The sequence below is a fragment of the Enhydra lutris genome, unplaced genomic scaffold (genome assembly GCF_002288905.1).
Source record: "Enhydra lutris kenyoni isolate GAN:26980312 unplaced genomic scaffold, ASM228890v2 scaffoldscaffold33, whole genome shotgun sequence".
In the NCBI taxonomy this organism is placed as follows: Eukaryota; Metazoa; Chordata; class Mammalia; order Carnivora; family Mustelidae; genus Enhydra; species Enhydra lutris.
This window is the reverse complement of record NW_019154117.1, coordinates 4,464,274-4,482,366: the sequence shown is the minus strand read 5'-3', so window position 1 is coordinate 4,482,366 and position 18,093 is coordinate 4,464,274. Positions and strand designations below refer to the sequence as shown.

At 39.4% G+C, this 18,093-nt stretch overlaps 1 protein-coding gene across 2 annotated transcripts in view; it reads left to right on the top strand.

The window, feature by feature from the left end:
* Positions 1-18,093, top strand: part of LOC111153643 (major facilitator superfamily domain containing 14B) — a 73,237-nt gene that overhangs the window by 23,756 nt on the left and 31,388 nt on the right. For both annotated transcript variants that reach the window (XM_022512788.1, XM_022512789.1), the window contains exons 2-3: positions 5,366-5,461; positions 14,518-14,580. In XM_022512788.1, the coding sequence (XP_022368496.1) occupies positions 5,366-5,461; positions 14,518-14,580 (159 nt within the window). The remainder of the gene's footprint in view (positions 1-5,365; positions 5,462-14,517; positions 14,581-18,093) is intronic.

Below are 18,093 nucleotides of genomic sequence, written 5' to 3'. Positions count from 1 at the left end.
GTATATTGTATTACCAGTTAATACAGTGTACAGATTTCTAACATTGTGAATACCTATGAAAATTAGAACATGTATATTGCCTTAAAGGTTTTACAATGTTCATATATTAGTGTAATGGTTGTAATTTCTTAAGTATATATATTCCATATAAAATAACGCAAGAAGAGATTTGTCTCCTGCTTTTATAAAACATTAGGTGGAAGAGAAATGCTAAGTGCAGTTATGTATTCCTTTAATACTGGCTTTCATAAATTTGATATTTTGCTTCTTTGTATTCAGGCTCATGAGTTTTTAGGAATATGTGTTCAGTGAATCTTTGGTTGTTGCTCTGTTCTACTTTGAATGAAATCCCAGGGAATACTTGTTTTGCAGTGTCTTGTTTTGATAACTAGTTATAAACTTCTGAATAGCCAGAGTGATGTTAAACCCCTACTCACTTCTCTTTGGGAGAGAATTATGATAGGCTTATTTAACAGGTCTGAGTCTAGAAGTTGTTTTCCGTCTTAAGCAACACAATGGTAATTCCTCAAATTAAGAAAAAAAATACTCCGTGCTTATTATTTCCTATTATGTGTAGTATGCAGTCTTTACACAAAATGCTGGGGACCATGTTTTTTATTCACCTACAAGCTAACTTCAGTATGTTAGGAAAATCATCAGTTCTCACTGAGGACCTTCTGACTCCATTTTAGAACAGTTTCCCTTTATTGATTTTCACAGTTATGTGTGGACTGAGGGATGAGACTGGAGAATTACCAAAGGGATCTCAAGAAAGTTTAGTTTAAACTTAATCATGAGGGCAAAGGGGAGGGGGTTGTATCACTTAATGATTGTTATATAAGAAACTACCCCCAAATTTAGTATCTTTAAAACACCAACCATTTATGACAATTCTTTGGGCTAAGGTCAGCTTGGGTGTGGGAGGCCACGGTAAGGCTTGAGACGAGAACCAAACCAGGCCCTGACTTGTGCCTCCTTTAAAGGCTGAATAGCCCACCAAAAGGCTTAGGTCGATAAAGTCGAGTAGCACTGAGAAAGGATCTGTGCTATGTGTTGTGCGCTCGCCTACGTGACTTCCCACACGTTTGCTAGTCAGATAGAGACAATTTGGCCAGGGTTATAAATTCTTGGCTGGTCCTTGCTGTCCTTGCATGGGCTATAGACTACACCACTGTAAGACTGTGCTGTGCTTACATAAACTATGTCTTGAGTAGCCTTGAAGTCAGTACATCTGGCGCTAGAGGGTCTGCTATTGGTGCTTGGGAAATAGATAATGGGGAAGCTTGAAGGATTTTCTGTGCATGTTGCAAACTCTTTAGTAATCAGCTAAAAATAGATACTTTCTTATGATTGTTTCTGTTAGCTATATAATGCCTCACAGCTTTGAATAAAATTGGCACTATTGGACATCCTCCTTGGTGCTCCTCCTGCCCCCATCTCTTTGTCTCTTAATTTCTTTTCAGCATCCTCTTACCCTCTCGACCCTAGTCGATTTGTTGTGCCGGCCGCGACACTTGGGGTTCTTCACTGGGTTTGTGTGGAGTCACTCATGCTTCCATAGTCATCTTCAGGCTTGATGGAGTTGGGTGATCTTAGACAGCCTTGTTCCTCTGCCAGGCAGCTGGTAATGGCTGTTCTTGCTGGTTGGTCCAGGTGGCCTCAATAGGGAGGACTTCATATGCTTTCCTCCTCCTGTACCTATAAGGCATTTCCATGTGGTCTTGAAGGCCTCTGGAGGCCTAGTTTCAGAAGTCCATATTGTCACTTCACCTGACATCTGTTGGTTTGTTGTTAAGCCAGCCCAGATCGAGGGACGTGGAGAAATAGACTCCACCTTTTGATGGCATAGACAGCACAGTCATATTGCAAAAAGATTATATGCACAGAAATTTAGAATTTGTAGCTCAGTTTTTGTAGTCTTCTGCAGGTGTCATATGTTGACATATGTATTTTAGAACGATCACTCTGTGGTATCAAGAAAGATTCGGAGAAGGCAGGGAAGAGAAATCAAGGTAGAGTGAAGAGGCCATTGCAGTCATCTTTGGGAGAGATGGTAGTAGGAATGAATAAAGACATCACCACATACTTGTCTTCTAAACATCTCAACATGTTCCGTACTGATTTATAAAAGGGCAAATGGAGAGACAAGCCATTGAACTGATCCAGAGAGGCTGCACTAGATCAGGCTCAACTGGAATTTTGTTAAAGTTTTTCTCATTACCTCAGATAATTTAAGTGAGAAAGTTGTGATACTTTTTTTCATCAGCATACTGGCCACCAAGAACTTGAGAAGAATTGGAAGGAAAGCAGATTTATTTTTGTTACCTTCTTATGTCCAGTTGCCCACACCATACCAAGGCCTGCCTGCCTATCATAGTACATTTCTCTTATGTATCACAGGTATTGACTAGTAATAGTTGATAGTTCAATTAAAGTAATTTAGGTAGAGGTGAGAATAAGAAAGTGTTTTTATTTTAGAAGAGGTGTTTGTTAAACAATTTCTAATTGATACATCTAAGCATATAATATGTAAACAAAAAGATAGTGTTGTCTAGTTTTTTGCAGGGTGTTAAAATAGCATAATATCCTAAAAATATATCACACAGTTTAAATTGTGTGTCTGTTCTTATGTTTAATCAGCATTGCCATCACATGTATCTCTATCCCAGTGGGCTCCATAAATAGAGCTTCATTGCCTAGGAAAAAGCACCAAACCGTGGAAGCTGCAAATGAGAAATACAGCTGCTTTCTTTGGCTTCCTGTTGTGTGCATTTTCAGAGTTTCGTGAGATTCTTATATGCATGATGCTTAATAAATAAAATGAATGATTCAAGAGCAATTGACATTCTCGCCCAGTGTTCGGAAGCAATTGTTTTTTATAGTGTGTGGTTGGTGACCATCAGAATTTTTACCCAAATAGCTGGGAATTATTAGTTAATGTATATAGGCTCATTTACTTTTTAAAAATTATTTTTTGCTACCACTTCTACATTTTTTTCTGTAGATTTTAAAACAGATTCCAAACATACTCTCATTTCACAAATACATTACTGTGTATCTCTAAGAGATAAGGATCTTTTAAAAAACACACCTTACTTCAAAACCATTATTACAAAGAGTATAATTCTTTAGTATCAGCTAATACCCAGTCCATTTTCAAATTTCCATGATTGTCTCAGAATTGTCTTTTTTCCAGGTAGTTTGAGTCAAACCCCAGAGTCACACAGTATTGCTTTTGGTTAATATTTCTTAAATTTCTTTTAATCTGTATACTAACATCATTCTCCCTCCTTTTTCTTTTTTTCTTTGCCCATACCATTTCCTTGTTGAAGAAACTGGAACTCTGCTTAAAAAATTTTTCCACATTTTGGGTTTTGCTGTTTAAAGGATCAGAGAAAAGATATTAGTCTCTGAAGAAGAGATCCTTCTTCCATCTCCTATATTTTGTGGAGTGCTTATTACTATAGTGGGGTGAAAGGAGGGCTATTTGGACACATCATTGAACAAAGACAAAAATCCTTTCCTTCCTAGCATTTAAATTACCATTCCATGGGCAGTAGACAAAAATGAATCATAAAGTTTGTTGGAAATCCTCTAGAAAACGGTAAGAGTATAACAAGGGGATAGGGAGGTGTGGGACCTTGTTGGACAAGTGGGATGTGGGGCTGAATGCCCTGGAAGTCTAAGAGGGCAGAGCAGAGGAGTTGCCAGGATCTGATTTACGTTTAAATGGGGGCACTGCGGCTGCTGTGCAGTGGGTGAAAGGGAAAGGGTGGAAAGCTACTCTGTAACCTGGGCAAGAGATGGAAGAGGATTAGGTAGAGGGCAGTGCGGGGAGAGCCAAGGATGAAGGCCAAGTTTCTGTCTCTAGCAGCTAGAATGACTTAATGCGGAGGGTCTCAGAAGGCTTAATCACGGGCAGAGGCTGATTAGTTACTGCCATTTCCATTCACTATTCTGTTGGTAAAGGACTACTGAAAACTAGTGCTTTTTGAAGGTTATGTTCACGGCCTTTTGTTTTGGAGGGGTTGAATTGTTAGATGCTTAAATATTTTCTCTTTTAAATTTTGTAAAATGCTTTCTGTTTTTGCCTCATTTAATGGCATTTTAAAGTACTTTTCATTGGACATTGTGAAAATTTAGAAATTTACAAGTTTGAATTTTTAATAACATTTGTTCTTGGCTCTTTGAAATTTTTCGAAACTACAAAAAATTAAAAGTAAAATTATATTCCCTTCATCTAAATTCAGCAGTTAACATTTTTGACATTTGCTTTAGGAAATATGTTTGTTTTTGGGTTTTTGTTGTTGGTTTGGTTTGTTTTTGTTTTTGTTTTTTCAGCCAAATCATTTGACAATAAGTTGTAGACATCAAGAACACCCATGTGATTATCTAATATAAAGTCCATATTCATATTTTATCCTTTTGTTCCCTTCTCCTTCAGGATCCAGTCCAGGATCCCCCATTTTGTTGTTGTGACTCTTGCCTCCTTCAATATGTATGAGTCTCCTGACCTTTACTTTCATCTTTTATGACATTGACATTTTTAAGGAGATTCCATGCCTGTTATATTATAGAATGTCCCACAATCTGGATTTGTCTGATCATTTCCTTATGATTAGATTCCAGTGAAATGATGCAGATTTACTTCTACCTTTTAAAGACTTAAAAATATAAACATGGGAATAGTGAGGGGTTTACAGTCTTCTGCAAACATCACTTCCAGTTACTACCAGGTGGTAGCAAGGGGCCTAATCTTGTAATAAGCATTGTCACAGAATCAGCATTAAGTTGGAGGGAATTTTAGATTTATCTCCAGAAGTCATAAACTGCAGACGACTAGCAGAATAGACATGGTCTTAAATTGTAACAGAAACAGAAGGCTGGATTTTTACCCCTATGTATGGACTGTATGTATGGACTGTGTTTTCCTTATTGTTCTTCCTCCCCCATCATTTAAATCATCTGTGCTGCTCCTGAAGCTTTTGAGCAGATGATCCATATGCCCCCTCTCTTTCTACATAGCTAGAGAAACCAGGCTTAGAAAGGCCAAGTTGCTGAGGAACACACAATTAGGAAGAGACAGAATAGTCAGGTGTTGGAACCCCAGTCTCTTGAAGATCCATTTGAGTCTCAACCAAAGCTCAGTTGTTTGCATTGATGGGACAAGTGAAAAGTTTATAACTTTGGCACCTTCTGTGGTTAGGCAAGGAATGCCTAATGCCCCAGAATGAAGTTTTATCATATAAGTAGGTCCTAAGTTTATTTTATACAACATTTATTTTGTGTGTTAGATACCATTTTAGCAAAATGGATTTCTTTCATCTCGCTACTATTTTTCATAATAACTTTCTTCCTTTTTTAGCTACAAGGCTTTGGCAGACCAAGTGTATACCATGCTGCTATTGTCATCTTCCTAGAATTCTTTGCGTGGGGCTTGTTGACAACTCCAATGTTAACTGTAAGTATTGCTGAACAGGTCCTTGTTTATGAAAGCAAAACAGAGGTTCTTAAGCGTGTATCTCCAGGGCCAAATATTTAGGTATGTGTTTGAGAGACTCTTGATAGCGATTTGAAACAGCTTCTTCCACTGGGTTTGTTTCCGCTGTGTGCACAGACTGTGAACTACCTGCAGCAAAATGCCTGGGCTGCACTTTAAGTATTCTTGGGTAGCAAGGCCCTCCCACTGACCCAGAATCTTGGAAGTGCTGTGAGTGAACTGTAGGGATTTAGGAAGATGCACTAGGGGAAATTATTGCAAAGTTTTGTTGAACTTATACTTACTTTGTGTGGATGTAATGGCCTTTGACTAAGAACATAGTAAATAGATTGGTAGGTGCCTTGTAACAGTGAAAGTGATCATTGTTAAGAATGTTCAGATTTCCATATTTGGTAGCTGACATACCTGTAGCCACTTTTGCTGAGGCTGCACTGAATTTCTTAGCAAGAACCTCAATGTTTGATACATGTTGTAGTTAGAGGAAGGGAGATGTGTAAGAAAGGATTGGCATGTAGATTTTGGGTGCTTAATTACTATTTTATTTTGTTTTTTAAAAGATTTTATTTATTTGAATGAGAAAGTGCATCTGCACATGCGTACAATTATACTAAAGATATTTTTAAATTGAAGAAAAAGATATTTTTTAATTGGCCTTATATTTCAGTTGTCTTAAATTGTTCTTTAAATATCATTGGTGGTTGGGGCGCCTGGGTGGCTCAGTGGGTTAAAGCCTCTGCCTTCAGCTCAGGTCATGATCTCAGGGTCCTGGGATCGAGCCCCACATCAGGCTCTCTGCTAGGCGGGGAGCCTGCTTCCTCCTCTCTCTCTCTCTACTTGTGATCTCTCTCTCTGTCAAATAAATAAAATCTTAAAAAAAAAAAATATCATTGGTGGTTAACTCTTCCCAATCACCATGTTGCCATGCCAGAGAATCCCTTTGGATGCAGATGAACTTTGTTCCAAAATTAGCTTTAGAAAATAGGGAACTTTAAAGAGGCTGTTAGCCTCACATAAGACGTCGCTATTTTTATTCTTCTGGTGCATTTAAAATGAAATTTGATTAATTAAAATGACAGCTTGGATGGAATAGTCAAAAGATTGCCTGTGTTTTTAAACCTCTGTTTTATTCTTTCTCATTACACTACCTTTTCCTTCCTAATGCTTTACTACAGAAGATAATTGGTTATTAGTTAATGGGGTAAGTGGTCCCCATTTTAGGTTCACGAGCCTGCTGTGTTCACCACTGTTTGGACTGCTTATGACACACTTAGTGCTCAGGAGATATTTTCTTTGAATAATAGGAATATGCATTGTAGGCTCACATGTGTGTCCTTGAGGGATTGTTTCTTTGAGATGTATTTTCAGTATGAATATAGACATACAAGGCTACTCATTATAAGGAAATATGTTATTTAATTTTTGGTCTTAGCTCTCTGACTCTGTCCGTGTCCGTCCCCCGTGTCTATTCCCTGCACACCCCTGCCCCCGCTTATGTGTTAAGCGTCTTTTTTTTTTTTTTTTAAGATTTTTTTTTTTTTTTTTTTTTAATTTGACAGCGAGAAGGAGATCACAAGCAGGCAGAGAGGCAGGCAGTGAGAGAGGAGGAAACCGGCTCCTTGCTGAGCAGAGAGCCCAATGTGGGCCTCGATCCCAGGACCCTGTAAACATGACCTGAGCCGAAGGCAGAGGCTTAACCCACTGAGCCACCCAGGCGCCCTGTTAAGCATTTAAATAGTATTTTTCTAAGGCAACCAGAAATCTCCTATAGTGGTTCAGCAGGTTTCTAAATATGGAGTTAATCCTATAATCATGCTCTGGTAAGAATTCAAAGTGAAGTGAAGAACAACTTAATGTCTTTGTTAGAAATTCTAAAACCACTTTCCAGACGGTTAAAATCTTTGGGGACCTTTTTGGCCCTAGACCAGATTGTCAGATCTCTTTTAGTTTTAATTAATTAATTAATTTTATATACATCCAAAGACTGATGTGCGTTTCTTCCTACTGCCCAATGCAGGTAACTTTCCTAGGGGTTCTTTGTCCTCGTTAGATCCTCGAATGCAGCCTTAGAAACCAGCTAAAATGCTGCTTTATTTCCTCTTTGCAGTTTCTGAGCAGTTTTGCTGCTTGCAAAGATTTGGTTAAAATAAACATGTGTGAGGAGTACAGGGTTGCTGGCATCACTCTGACACACTATATTGTCATAGAAGAAGTGTTGCTGAGTTAATAGGTGGGTTTATTCTCTTATTTTCTGAGCTCTTGGTGTTGCTAAATTAAGCTGAATGTCCTTTACTGTACTATCTCACTTAGCCTTTACACTACAGTTTGCTCCCTGTGTTTCTGTTTTGGCGGGGGCGGTTCCTTCCTCCTTTGAGGGGGAAGAGTCCCATATTTTAAAGAAAAAAGATTATCTCTGGCATATCCCCTCTACTTTCTGCCTTTTCTGGTTGGACAGAGAACTGATAATGTTAGGTTGTTTGATAAGGAAAGGATAAAATTAGGGTTTATTTTATTACAGTAGGAGTTCATTTATCCTCTTCTTTTTTTTTTTCTTTTTTTAAAGACTTTATTTATTTGCCAGAGAGCGAGATCACAAGTAGGCAGAGAGGCAAGCAGAGGGAGAGGTGGAAGCAGGCTCCCTGCCGAGCGGAGAGCCCTATGTGGGACTCGATCCCAGGACCCGGAGATCATGACCTGAGCTGAAGGCAGAGGTTTAACCCACTGAGCCACCCAGGTGCCCCTATCCTCTTCTTTTATGTTGGGGTTTACTATTGTCATATAAGTAGTTCTTGGCATCCTGCATCTGTCACCCACTTTGGTGTAACTGTTAGAATGATGGTTCATGTGTGGGTTTTTTCCATGCTCTAACTAGTGGACAGCACTCTGTCCTATTTCCTTCAGGTGAGAAAAACAGTCTGATAAGGATTTGGAGATACAGAACAGTACCTGCATATTAATATTTTGTCCAACCTGACTGTCTGCACCCTAGCACTCAGTCGAAGTGGTCTGTTTGAAGTAGTGTAGGATTGGAGACTTTCCAAGATGGCGGAGAAGTAGGAGACCTTAGTTTTGTCTGGTCACAGGAATTCAGCTAGATTGCTATCAGATCATTCTGAACACCTGTGAACTCATCCTGAGATCTAAGAAAAGAATTGCTCCAGTTCTACAAATAGAAAAGTGATCACTTTCTGCAAGAATGACAAGATGGAAAAGCTCACCTTAAAAAAGAACAAGAGATAGTACTGACAGCCAGAGACCTAATCAGTATGGATATAAGTAAGATGTCAGAACTAGAGTGTGGAATAATGATTATAGAGATACTAGCTGGCTCAAAGAAAGCATAGAAGACACTAGAGAATCCCTCTCTGGAGAAATAAAAGAACTAACATTTAATCAAGGTGAAATAAAAAAGGCTATTAATGAGATGCAATTAAAAAAAATGGTGGCTCTAACTGCTAGATTAAATGAGGCAGATGGCTGCCATTCCCATTGGAAATACGGACTTTAGCCCTGCTTATAGTCGTCCCTATCCCATTGCTACTTTTCTGACTAGGTCTTAGTTCGCATTCCAGGGCTTTACACAGCCCTGGTGCCAAGACTGGTGGCAGGTTCCCAGTCAGTACCTGAACGCTTGGTGCTTAGCTGGCCAGGGTATTCATGGGGATGGGTAAGGGTTAATTTTCTATTATGCTGGTACACAAAACAATTTGTGTTTTGACCTTGTGTCGAGTGGTTTTGCTAAATTTCACTTACTAATCCTAAATGTTCATCAACAGGTTTTTACATACACATTCATATATTTTGTGAGTGACAGTTTTTAGCTCCTTCCAGTCCTTTTTATTTTTCTTATTGCATTGCTGTGACATCCAATACAGTGTTGACTAGAAGCAGTCACTATAGGCATCCTTATCTCATAGATGACCTCTGATGGAAAGTGATCTAAAATTTAAAATTCACCACTAAGTATGTTATTTGCTATAGATTTGTTTTTGCAGTTATTCTTTTTCAGAGAAAGGAAGTTCCCTTCTTCCTGTTTTGCTTACAGTTATCCTAAATAGGTATTAAATTTTACCAAATGAATTTTCTGCATACCGCCAGTTAACAACTAGATTTTTCCATTATTTGAGTAATGTGGTCAATTATATTGATTTTTTTTAAAGATTTTATTTATTTATTTGACAGAGAGAAAGATCACAAGTAGGCAGAGAGGCAGGCAGAGAGAAAGGGGGAAGCAGGCTCCCTGCTGAGCAGAGAGCCCGATGTGGGGCTCGATCCCAGGACCCTCAGATCGTGACCTGAGCCGAAGGCAGAGGCTTTAACCTACTGAGCCACCCAGGCGTCCCTATATTGATTTTTTTTTATTAAAAGATTTTACTTATTAGAGCTTGAAAAAGAAAGATTACAGGAAGGGGCGGGTAGAGGGAGAAGCAGACTTCTGAGCAGGGAGCCCAATGCAGAACCTGATCCCAGGAGTCCGGGTTCATGACCCAAACCGAAAGCAGACGCCTGACTGACTGAGCCACCCAGGTGCCCGGTTATATTGATTTTTTAATATTAGCCCACCCTTGCATAAATCCCACTCAGTTTTGACATATATTTATAACTGGAAGCTTGTCCTTTGCTCCCCTTCACCCATTTCATCCTCCATCCTCTGCCTCTGGCAACCATTAATCTATTCTCTGTATCTCTGTATCTATCTATTTGCTTCCACGTATTAATGAGGTAATATATTTGTCTTTCTCTGTTTGACTTATTTCTCTTAGCAAAATGCCCTCAGGGTCCATTGATATTGTCTCAAGTGGCAGAATTTCCTTTTTTATGGCTGAATGATATTCCTTTGTGTGTGTGTGTGTGTGTGTGTGTGTGTGTGTGTGTGTGACAATTTATTTTTAAAAATTTTATTTATTTATTTGACAGAGAGACAGCAGGAGAGGAAATATAAGCAGGAGAAGTGGGAGAGGGAGAAGCAGGCTTCCCACTGAGCAGGGAGCCTCACTTGGGTCTCGATCCCAGGATCATGACCTGAGCCGAAGGCAGATGCTTAGCGACTGAGCCATCCAGGCACCCCTTATTTTATATTTTATATTTTATTTATTTATTTATTTATTTTAAAGATTTTATTTATTTATTTGACAGACAGAGATCACAAGTAGGCAGAGAGGCAGGCAGAGAGAGAGGAGGAAGCAGGCTCCCCGCTGAGTGGAGAGCCCGAGGCGGGGCTCCATCCCAGGACCCTGAGATCATGACCTGAGCGGAAGGCAGAGGCTTTAACCCACTGAGCCACCCAGGTGCCCCTCTTTTTTCTTTATAGCTGCTTTATTTTATGAAGGCTTATCTTACTTTTATTGACTTTTGTTTTACTTCCTTATCCAGTAAGATTTAACCGCTATCTTCTCCACTTTCCCTCCAATTAGAAAAAAGCAGAAGAGGTTTGAAAAGCACTGATTGAAAATTCTTGGAGGAACTTCCTGCATCGTCTCTCACAGAGCCAGATACCCCGTCAGATCTCTGTAGTTTAAAATACAGCCCAATAAATGCATACTCCGTTGTTCATACATGGATACGGTTTTGCCAAATTTAAGCGGCTGTGTTCTGTTTCTGCTGCATCATCTGCACAAGTGAATGCATGTTCTGGTCCTTTTGAGTGTAGTTGTTTTGAGGGAAGTCAGAGGACAGAGCCGGAGGCAGTGGAGGATCAACACTGGTGCCCCTTTGGCAACAAGCAGGCAGCCCTGGAGTCGGTGCGGCACTCCCCGGCGCTTCCCCGCCTTCTGTTTCGCTCTGGCAGAAACCGACGAAGCCTGTGAGCAAGGGGAGTCCGAGGAATGTCTGTCTGCTCTCAGCCTCAGTTCGACAGAATATCTAAGAATATATCAGGTTGTGAGGCAGTGGATACCCACACCCAGTGGCATGCCCAGGATCAGAGAAACATTTTTTAAAATACATTGACTTTCTTGTGTTTTGCTGTTTCACTGTATTTTTGTGATGCACGTAACAAATGAAACTGTGAAGTCGTTCTGATATTGATTTGGATTCTGTTTTCTTTAAAGAAAATTTTATATCTCTGTACCCTGTGAAGTGTTATTTTTGAGATTTTGCTGAGAACTTGAGATTTTTAACTTGAGCTCTTTGCTGTCATTTATTTACTTTCTTACTTTTCCAGTACAGATAGGCAGAGTTCAGATGCCACTAGCTGAGATGACAAACCTTTTCTAAACCTTAAGAATAATCTTGTTAGGAAAAAGGTTGGAAACAATTTCTGTGAAATTGTTTCATAGCATTCCGTGCGAACTTACTGAAGTCTGTCAGTATCTTCACCCTGATCTAGGACAGCAGTATCAGCACAAATGAGATGAAGAAATGTAAATACTTTGTTTATTTACCTCCTTTATTCTAATGTCGTTAAGTCTTCTAATTCCACACAATGAAAAGTGAGACCTACAGGACGCATCATTTTGTTGTGTGCGTCACTGTTTGTTTATAGTCACCATTTTCTTTGCTGTTTATTGTATGTTGCATCTCAGATCTTTCATCTGTATTATTTTCCTTCTTCTGGAAGTACATTATTTTATATCTCATTAGGTGGAGTCCGTAAGTTAGTAACGTACTGCTGTAAGTTTTGCTAGGTTAAAAATTGTGCTCAAAGTACATTTTAGCCAGGTATAGAATTTTAGGTTAGCATTTGTCTTTTCCCTGTTACGTTGATGGTAGGCTAGCATGCTTCTTTTCTGGGCTCCATTGTTACTGTTATGAAGACATCTTAATTGGAGCTCAATTGAAGGCAGTCTGTATCTCTTGATGCTTTTAGGATTTGTTGTTGTTGTTGTTATTGTTTTTGGTTTTCTGATTGTGAGTTTGGATTTCTTTTTATAGTGCTTAGAATTTATTATGCTGCTTTAATCTCTGCCCTGATATCCATCATTGGTTTAGTACATTCTCAGCCATTGCCTCCTAAAATGTTGTGTCTGCCTCATTTTCGTTACAAGACAAGTTTAATTGAAATTGTGTCATATTTTCTTATAGGATCCTCTGTGTCTTTTACTTTCTCTTTATTTTTTGTCTTTTTGTCTCTCCAAGCTGCATTTTGGATAGTTTCTTTCTTTTTTTTTTTTTTTAAGATTTTTATTTATTTATTTATTTATTTGTCAGAGAGAGAGAGAGAGAGAGAGAGAGCGATTAAGAGCGAGCGAGCACAAGCGCACAAGCAGACAGAGGCAGAGAGAGAAGCAGGCTCCCCGACAAGCAAAGAGCCCGATGTGGGACTCGATCCCAGGATCCTGGGATCATGACCTGAGCCAAAGGCAGTGGCATAACTGACTGAGCCACCCAGGCGTCCCTGGATAGTTTCTTTTGACCTACTTTTGGGTTCAATAATTCTCAGCCACGTCTAATCTTGTTAAACATATCCATTGAGTGAGTTCCTAACTTGGGTCAATGTTTTTTTTCTGTTTTGGAATTTCTTTTTGTTCTTTTTAAAATCTGTGCGCTTTCTTATAGCTTCTAGTTCAAAAATTTCAAGCTTATTTTCTATATCTTGGAACATAGTAAAAAATATATATATATATATATATACATATATATATATATATATTTTTTTTTAAGATTTTATTTGAGAGAGCAAGCATGCACATACCAGTGGGGGGAGGGGTAAAGGGAGAGGGGCAGGCAGACTACTTGCTGAATGAGGAGGCTGACGTAAGGCTTGATCCCAAGCCTTGAGATCATGAACTGAGCCAAAGTCAGATGCTTAACCAACTGAGCTGCCTAGGTGCCCTAAGCAAATTCATTTTACTTTATTTCTGTTAAATAATTCCAGAATGTGAAGTTGTTGAGAGTCTGTTTCTGTTATATACATATTCTTTGTTGCTGTTTGTTGCTCATGGTATATTTCCTTTTGTATCTCATTACCTTTTTTTTTTTTTTTTTAAATGCCCTGGTCATTGTATTTGAAAAACATATATGTGTGGTTGATTTGAAGCCTAGATGATGCCTTTTGAGGACTGATTTTAGATGTTTTCTGTTAGATGTCCAGAGGTGCTACAAGTTCAGAATCACTGTGATCCAAATTGAAGGCTTGGGGTTTCCTAGACTACCAAGGTCACATTGTTACGCCCGAGTTTTTGCGTCCGGGAGACCACCAAGGAGCCAAAGCACCGATGCAATCACACGAGGGTTTATTTGACAAGCTTAAGCCTGGGCCCAAGTATACCCGACACAGCAGAGTAGGGACTTGGACCCCCAGCCAGATTATAGTCAGAGTTTTTAAAGGCAGAGTAGGGGTGGTCTCGGCGGTGGGTGAGGACAAAGGGAGTGTTCAGAAGGGCTATCAGTGTAAAGAAGACTCTCAGGATATTGAAGGCCTGGTTACTAATCAAGCCAAGGCCGTTTTTTCACCAGCATGAAGACAATTGGGAGTTTGCTGGTGGAATGTTACATTCTTGCTATCAAGCATCCTTGTATTTTGGGCTCTGTTATTAGGAACTGGCCGACCTGGCCTTGTATTCTGGGCTCTGTTATTAGGAACTAGCTGACCACATTTCACTGGCTTCCCAGACTTGCTTCTAAGTAAGTTTCTCGGAGAGGGGCAGGGTCAGTTTAAGTTTTACTGCACAAACAACAAAATGGCTTTTAACCAAGATGGAGTTACTCTGGCTAAATAGGTCCTTACAACATGAACCTGGGCTGCAGGTTCATATACTTGAGCTTATATAACTTATATAAGTTGAGCTTATAATTGTTAATAGTGAAAGGTGTAGCCAATTAACAATTTATGTTTGCTGCAGATGCTTTTGTAAGAAAAACACCTGAGTTCTCCTGTGTAGGTTCTTGCCTTATTTAGATTTCTGCCTCATTGTTTTTTATGTTTTCGTACTTTTGGATATTTTCCATATTTCACTGATACTTAAAGTGCTTTCATTCCAGGGTTCATCTTATTTACCTAACCTAATATTAACAGAGGCAAGAATACTACCTTTTAATTTGTTGTCGAATTTTTCTTGATGTGTGTTTGCTTTTTGTAGGTTCTACATGAAACATTTCCTCAACATACATTCCTCATGAATGGTCTCATTCAAGGTGTAAAGGTAAGAACAGTTTTTGTGTGGTTCACAAGGAACCAAAGGCAGGAATCCTTAGTAGTTTAACTCTGGAAGTTTGAATGCGAGGTGGGGAAATAATCACTATTTGTTCTTGAGACCTAAATCTAAACTTTTACTTGGATTATCAGTGTCATAGTGAAATACAACCCAAGTCCATAAGGCATAGAATGGTTTACTGGTAAAAGCAGTACTTCATTTTTATTAACATGTACATAGCAGTTTATATTTTTATGTGAGGCTTTTAATTCCCTATCATGTTCTTTTCTACTTTTGAGATTGACTTTGATATTGAGGAAGAAGGCAGCATCAAGATTTCATCAGCTATATAGTAGTCTTTCGTCAGAGCTTGTTTTGTGGTTTAATCAAAGCTAAGTTCTCGACCATGTAATTATTAATTCATTGTTTAATGTGATACTTATCAGAAAAGTTTATAAATCAGAGATTAAAATAGAATGTTTTATGTTCCAGTCCCACTTTATAGTATGATTAGTATACAGGAATAATGTCTAATGTGTCCCTCTCAGCTTAGACGGCATTGATCTGTGAGCTGAGGAGCACACTTCAAATTATACCCTATTTATTGAATTTGCAGCTTTGAGAGGTATTATTTGTAATGAATGACATTTATTCTTTTCCTATTTTCAAAAAGAATTTGAGAGTGCTTACAATAATGGCATTTTATTTTTTTAAAGATTTATTTATTTTAGGGAGCATGAGCAGGGGGAGGGGCAGAGGGAGAGAGAGAGAGAGAATCTCCAGCTGATTCCCACTGAGCCCAGTGTGGCCCTGTGTTTTCACTTAACCTTAGAAATATACCGAGGAGTACTAGAAATGCTGGATCATATGGTAACTTGATTGTTTTAATTAACATCTTTCCTAACCCTCTCTCTGGCAAGTTATATGGGTGACTTAAGCCTTGGACAACAATTTCTTCTATCTCTACACTCACTTCCTGGATGACATTATCAGACTCACCACTTTCAGCTCTCAGATATTTCCCTAGACCTTAGACTTGCATACCCAGTTGCCTTATTGACACCTCTTTTTCTTTGGCTAATAAGCATCTCAAGGTCACCATGCTGATCTTCCCCTTTAGCCGGACCTGCTCCAAGCCTTCCTCATTGCGATTATTGGTCATGCCATTCTCATTCAGACCAAAATCCCTGGAGTCAGCGTTGACTCCCTTCTCTTCCCAAAACCATTCTATCAGTAGATTCTGTGGTTGTGCCTCCAAAATAGATCTATAGTGAAAACATTCTCTGGTCTCCTTTGAGTAGAGATCCCAAGAAGATAAAAGCCAGCTGTGGTCTTTTTTTTTTTTTTTTTTTTTTGACAGACAGAAATCACAAGTAGGCAGAGAGGCAGGCAGAGAGAGAAGGGGAAGCAGGCTCCCTGCCAATCAGAGAGCCCGATTCGGGGCTCGATCCCAGGACCCTGGGATCATGACTTGAGCCGAAGGCAGAGGCTTTAACCCACTGAGCCACCCAGGTGCCCCAGCCAGCTGTGGTCTTAACCAATCCCATCCCCACTCAGTTGTCTCCTCTGGCATCATCCTTGTTCTCTTCTGCACTCCTGGTGACCTTTCTCTAAGCAAAGCTTCCTTTGGTGTGCTTGCCTGAGGGATTTGCAGGTTGTTTTTTTCTGCTTGATTGCTTTCCCCCCAGATACTGACCTCACTCCGTAAACCTGAGCTTTTCACCCAGATGTCATTTTTTAGTAAAGCCTTTACTGACTATTGTCTTGAATAATGTAACCTGTTGTCATCACTTCAGTCCCTCTTCTCTGCTTTTTCTTCAAAAGCACTATAATTTCACCTCTGACATGCTATATATTTTGCTTTATGTTGTTACTCTGTGTCCTTCTCAACGTTTCTCTTTTAGACTAGAACCTTCTTGAAGGCATGAATTTTTGTCTGCTTTGCTTACTGCTGTCCTCAACACCTAGAACAGTTCTTGGCAAATGACACATGTTCAGTAAACATTGTTGACTTAATATTTCTTTCTAGTCTTTTTCTACACATTTTTAAATAGTCAAGATCCAGCTTACACAGAGACTAACAATTTATCTTCTTGTATCAGCCGTCACTAATTGTATAGCATAATAATTTCTCTGTGACATTAAAAAAATCATACGAAGTATAGGCAGCCCTCTTCTTGCACATGCTGGAATGCACAGAATTCAGTTATTCAGGTTCAGTTAAAAAATTCCAATCCCTGCAACAGTACAGCTCAAATCTCCATCACCATGGTCTGTTAACTCTGAGTAATTGCATAAAGTATGAACTGCTGCTAGCTCCTCAGTCCACGGAACACTACATAAATCACAGGTGAACACCATCATCGGTAACCATTCGTGGCACTTCAGAATGTTGGTGACTGGTCACTGTGCATCTCTTAGTTCTTGAACAGAGAGCAAAGCATGCAGCTGTGTTGCCTCCTTGGCTCCAGTGATAAACCCCTATAACACTTCACAAAAACAGATCATTGAAAAGGAACTGGCCAACAAGAGTGGAAGTGCAGTGAGGAAGTAATTACTGATAATGCTAGAAGTGAGATTCGTGTAGAGCCTCTGCAGAGTCATAGAAGAAATGGGCTGGTTGGGTGTACAGCCCGAGGAACTTACTAAGATAAACTCAGCAGCATAAAGGAGAACAGTGTGATGAAGATGTCCCCGGGAAATGATGTCAGCAAAATGCTTCACACTGAAGGAGCTCTCAGAGATGGTATTTCATGACATTGAAAACATAAAGGGCAAAATGTTGCAAGCTGATTCCAATTTAGAAAGGCATCAGACAGTTTGCCAATGCTCGGAAGACGCTGACCGCACATTATATGTTACCTGGCTTAGTAGGACAGCAAGCGCTGTTCATGTGACTCTGGATAAGTTTTTTATAAGGAAATAAAACACTTTATTTCCTAAGGTTTGAAATGACAATCTAAATAAATATTAGCAAATTTTTCTTTTCATTACAGATTAATAACAGATTAATAACATACATTGAAAGAATTATTTTAAGAAATGGACTTGGATGATTTGGAGTTAGCAAGTCTGAAATTTGTCGGGCAGGCTGAACTCAGGCAAGAGTTGATCCTATAGTCAGTCCCAAGGCAGAAGTCATTCTTCTGGAAACCTCAGCTTTTGCTCTTAAGGCCATCAGCTAATTGGATGAGCCTCTTCCCATATTATTGAAGGTGATACCCTTTACTTTAAAACCAACTGCAACAAAATAACCTTCACAGGAACCCCCACACGACAGTTGATGAAACAACTGGGTGCTACAGCCTAGCCAAGGTGACAGCATCACAATAGTTGTAGCTACACTTTGTCAAAAATGTTATACCAGACTGAGAGCCAGGTGTGACTTGGCTGGTGAAGTCTCGTTATGACTGCTGGTTGATAGCAGCAGGTGGACTGACTGTAATCATTTTCATCATTAAACCCAATTGGTCTGATGACCTGATGTCTGCCTTGTAACTTGTTGAAACTTTTCTCTTCAGC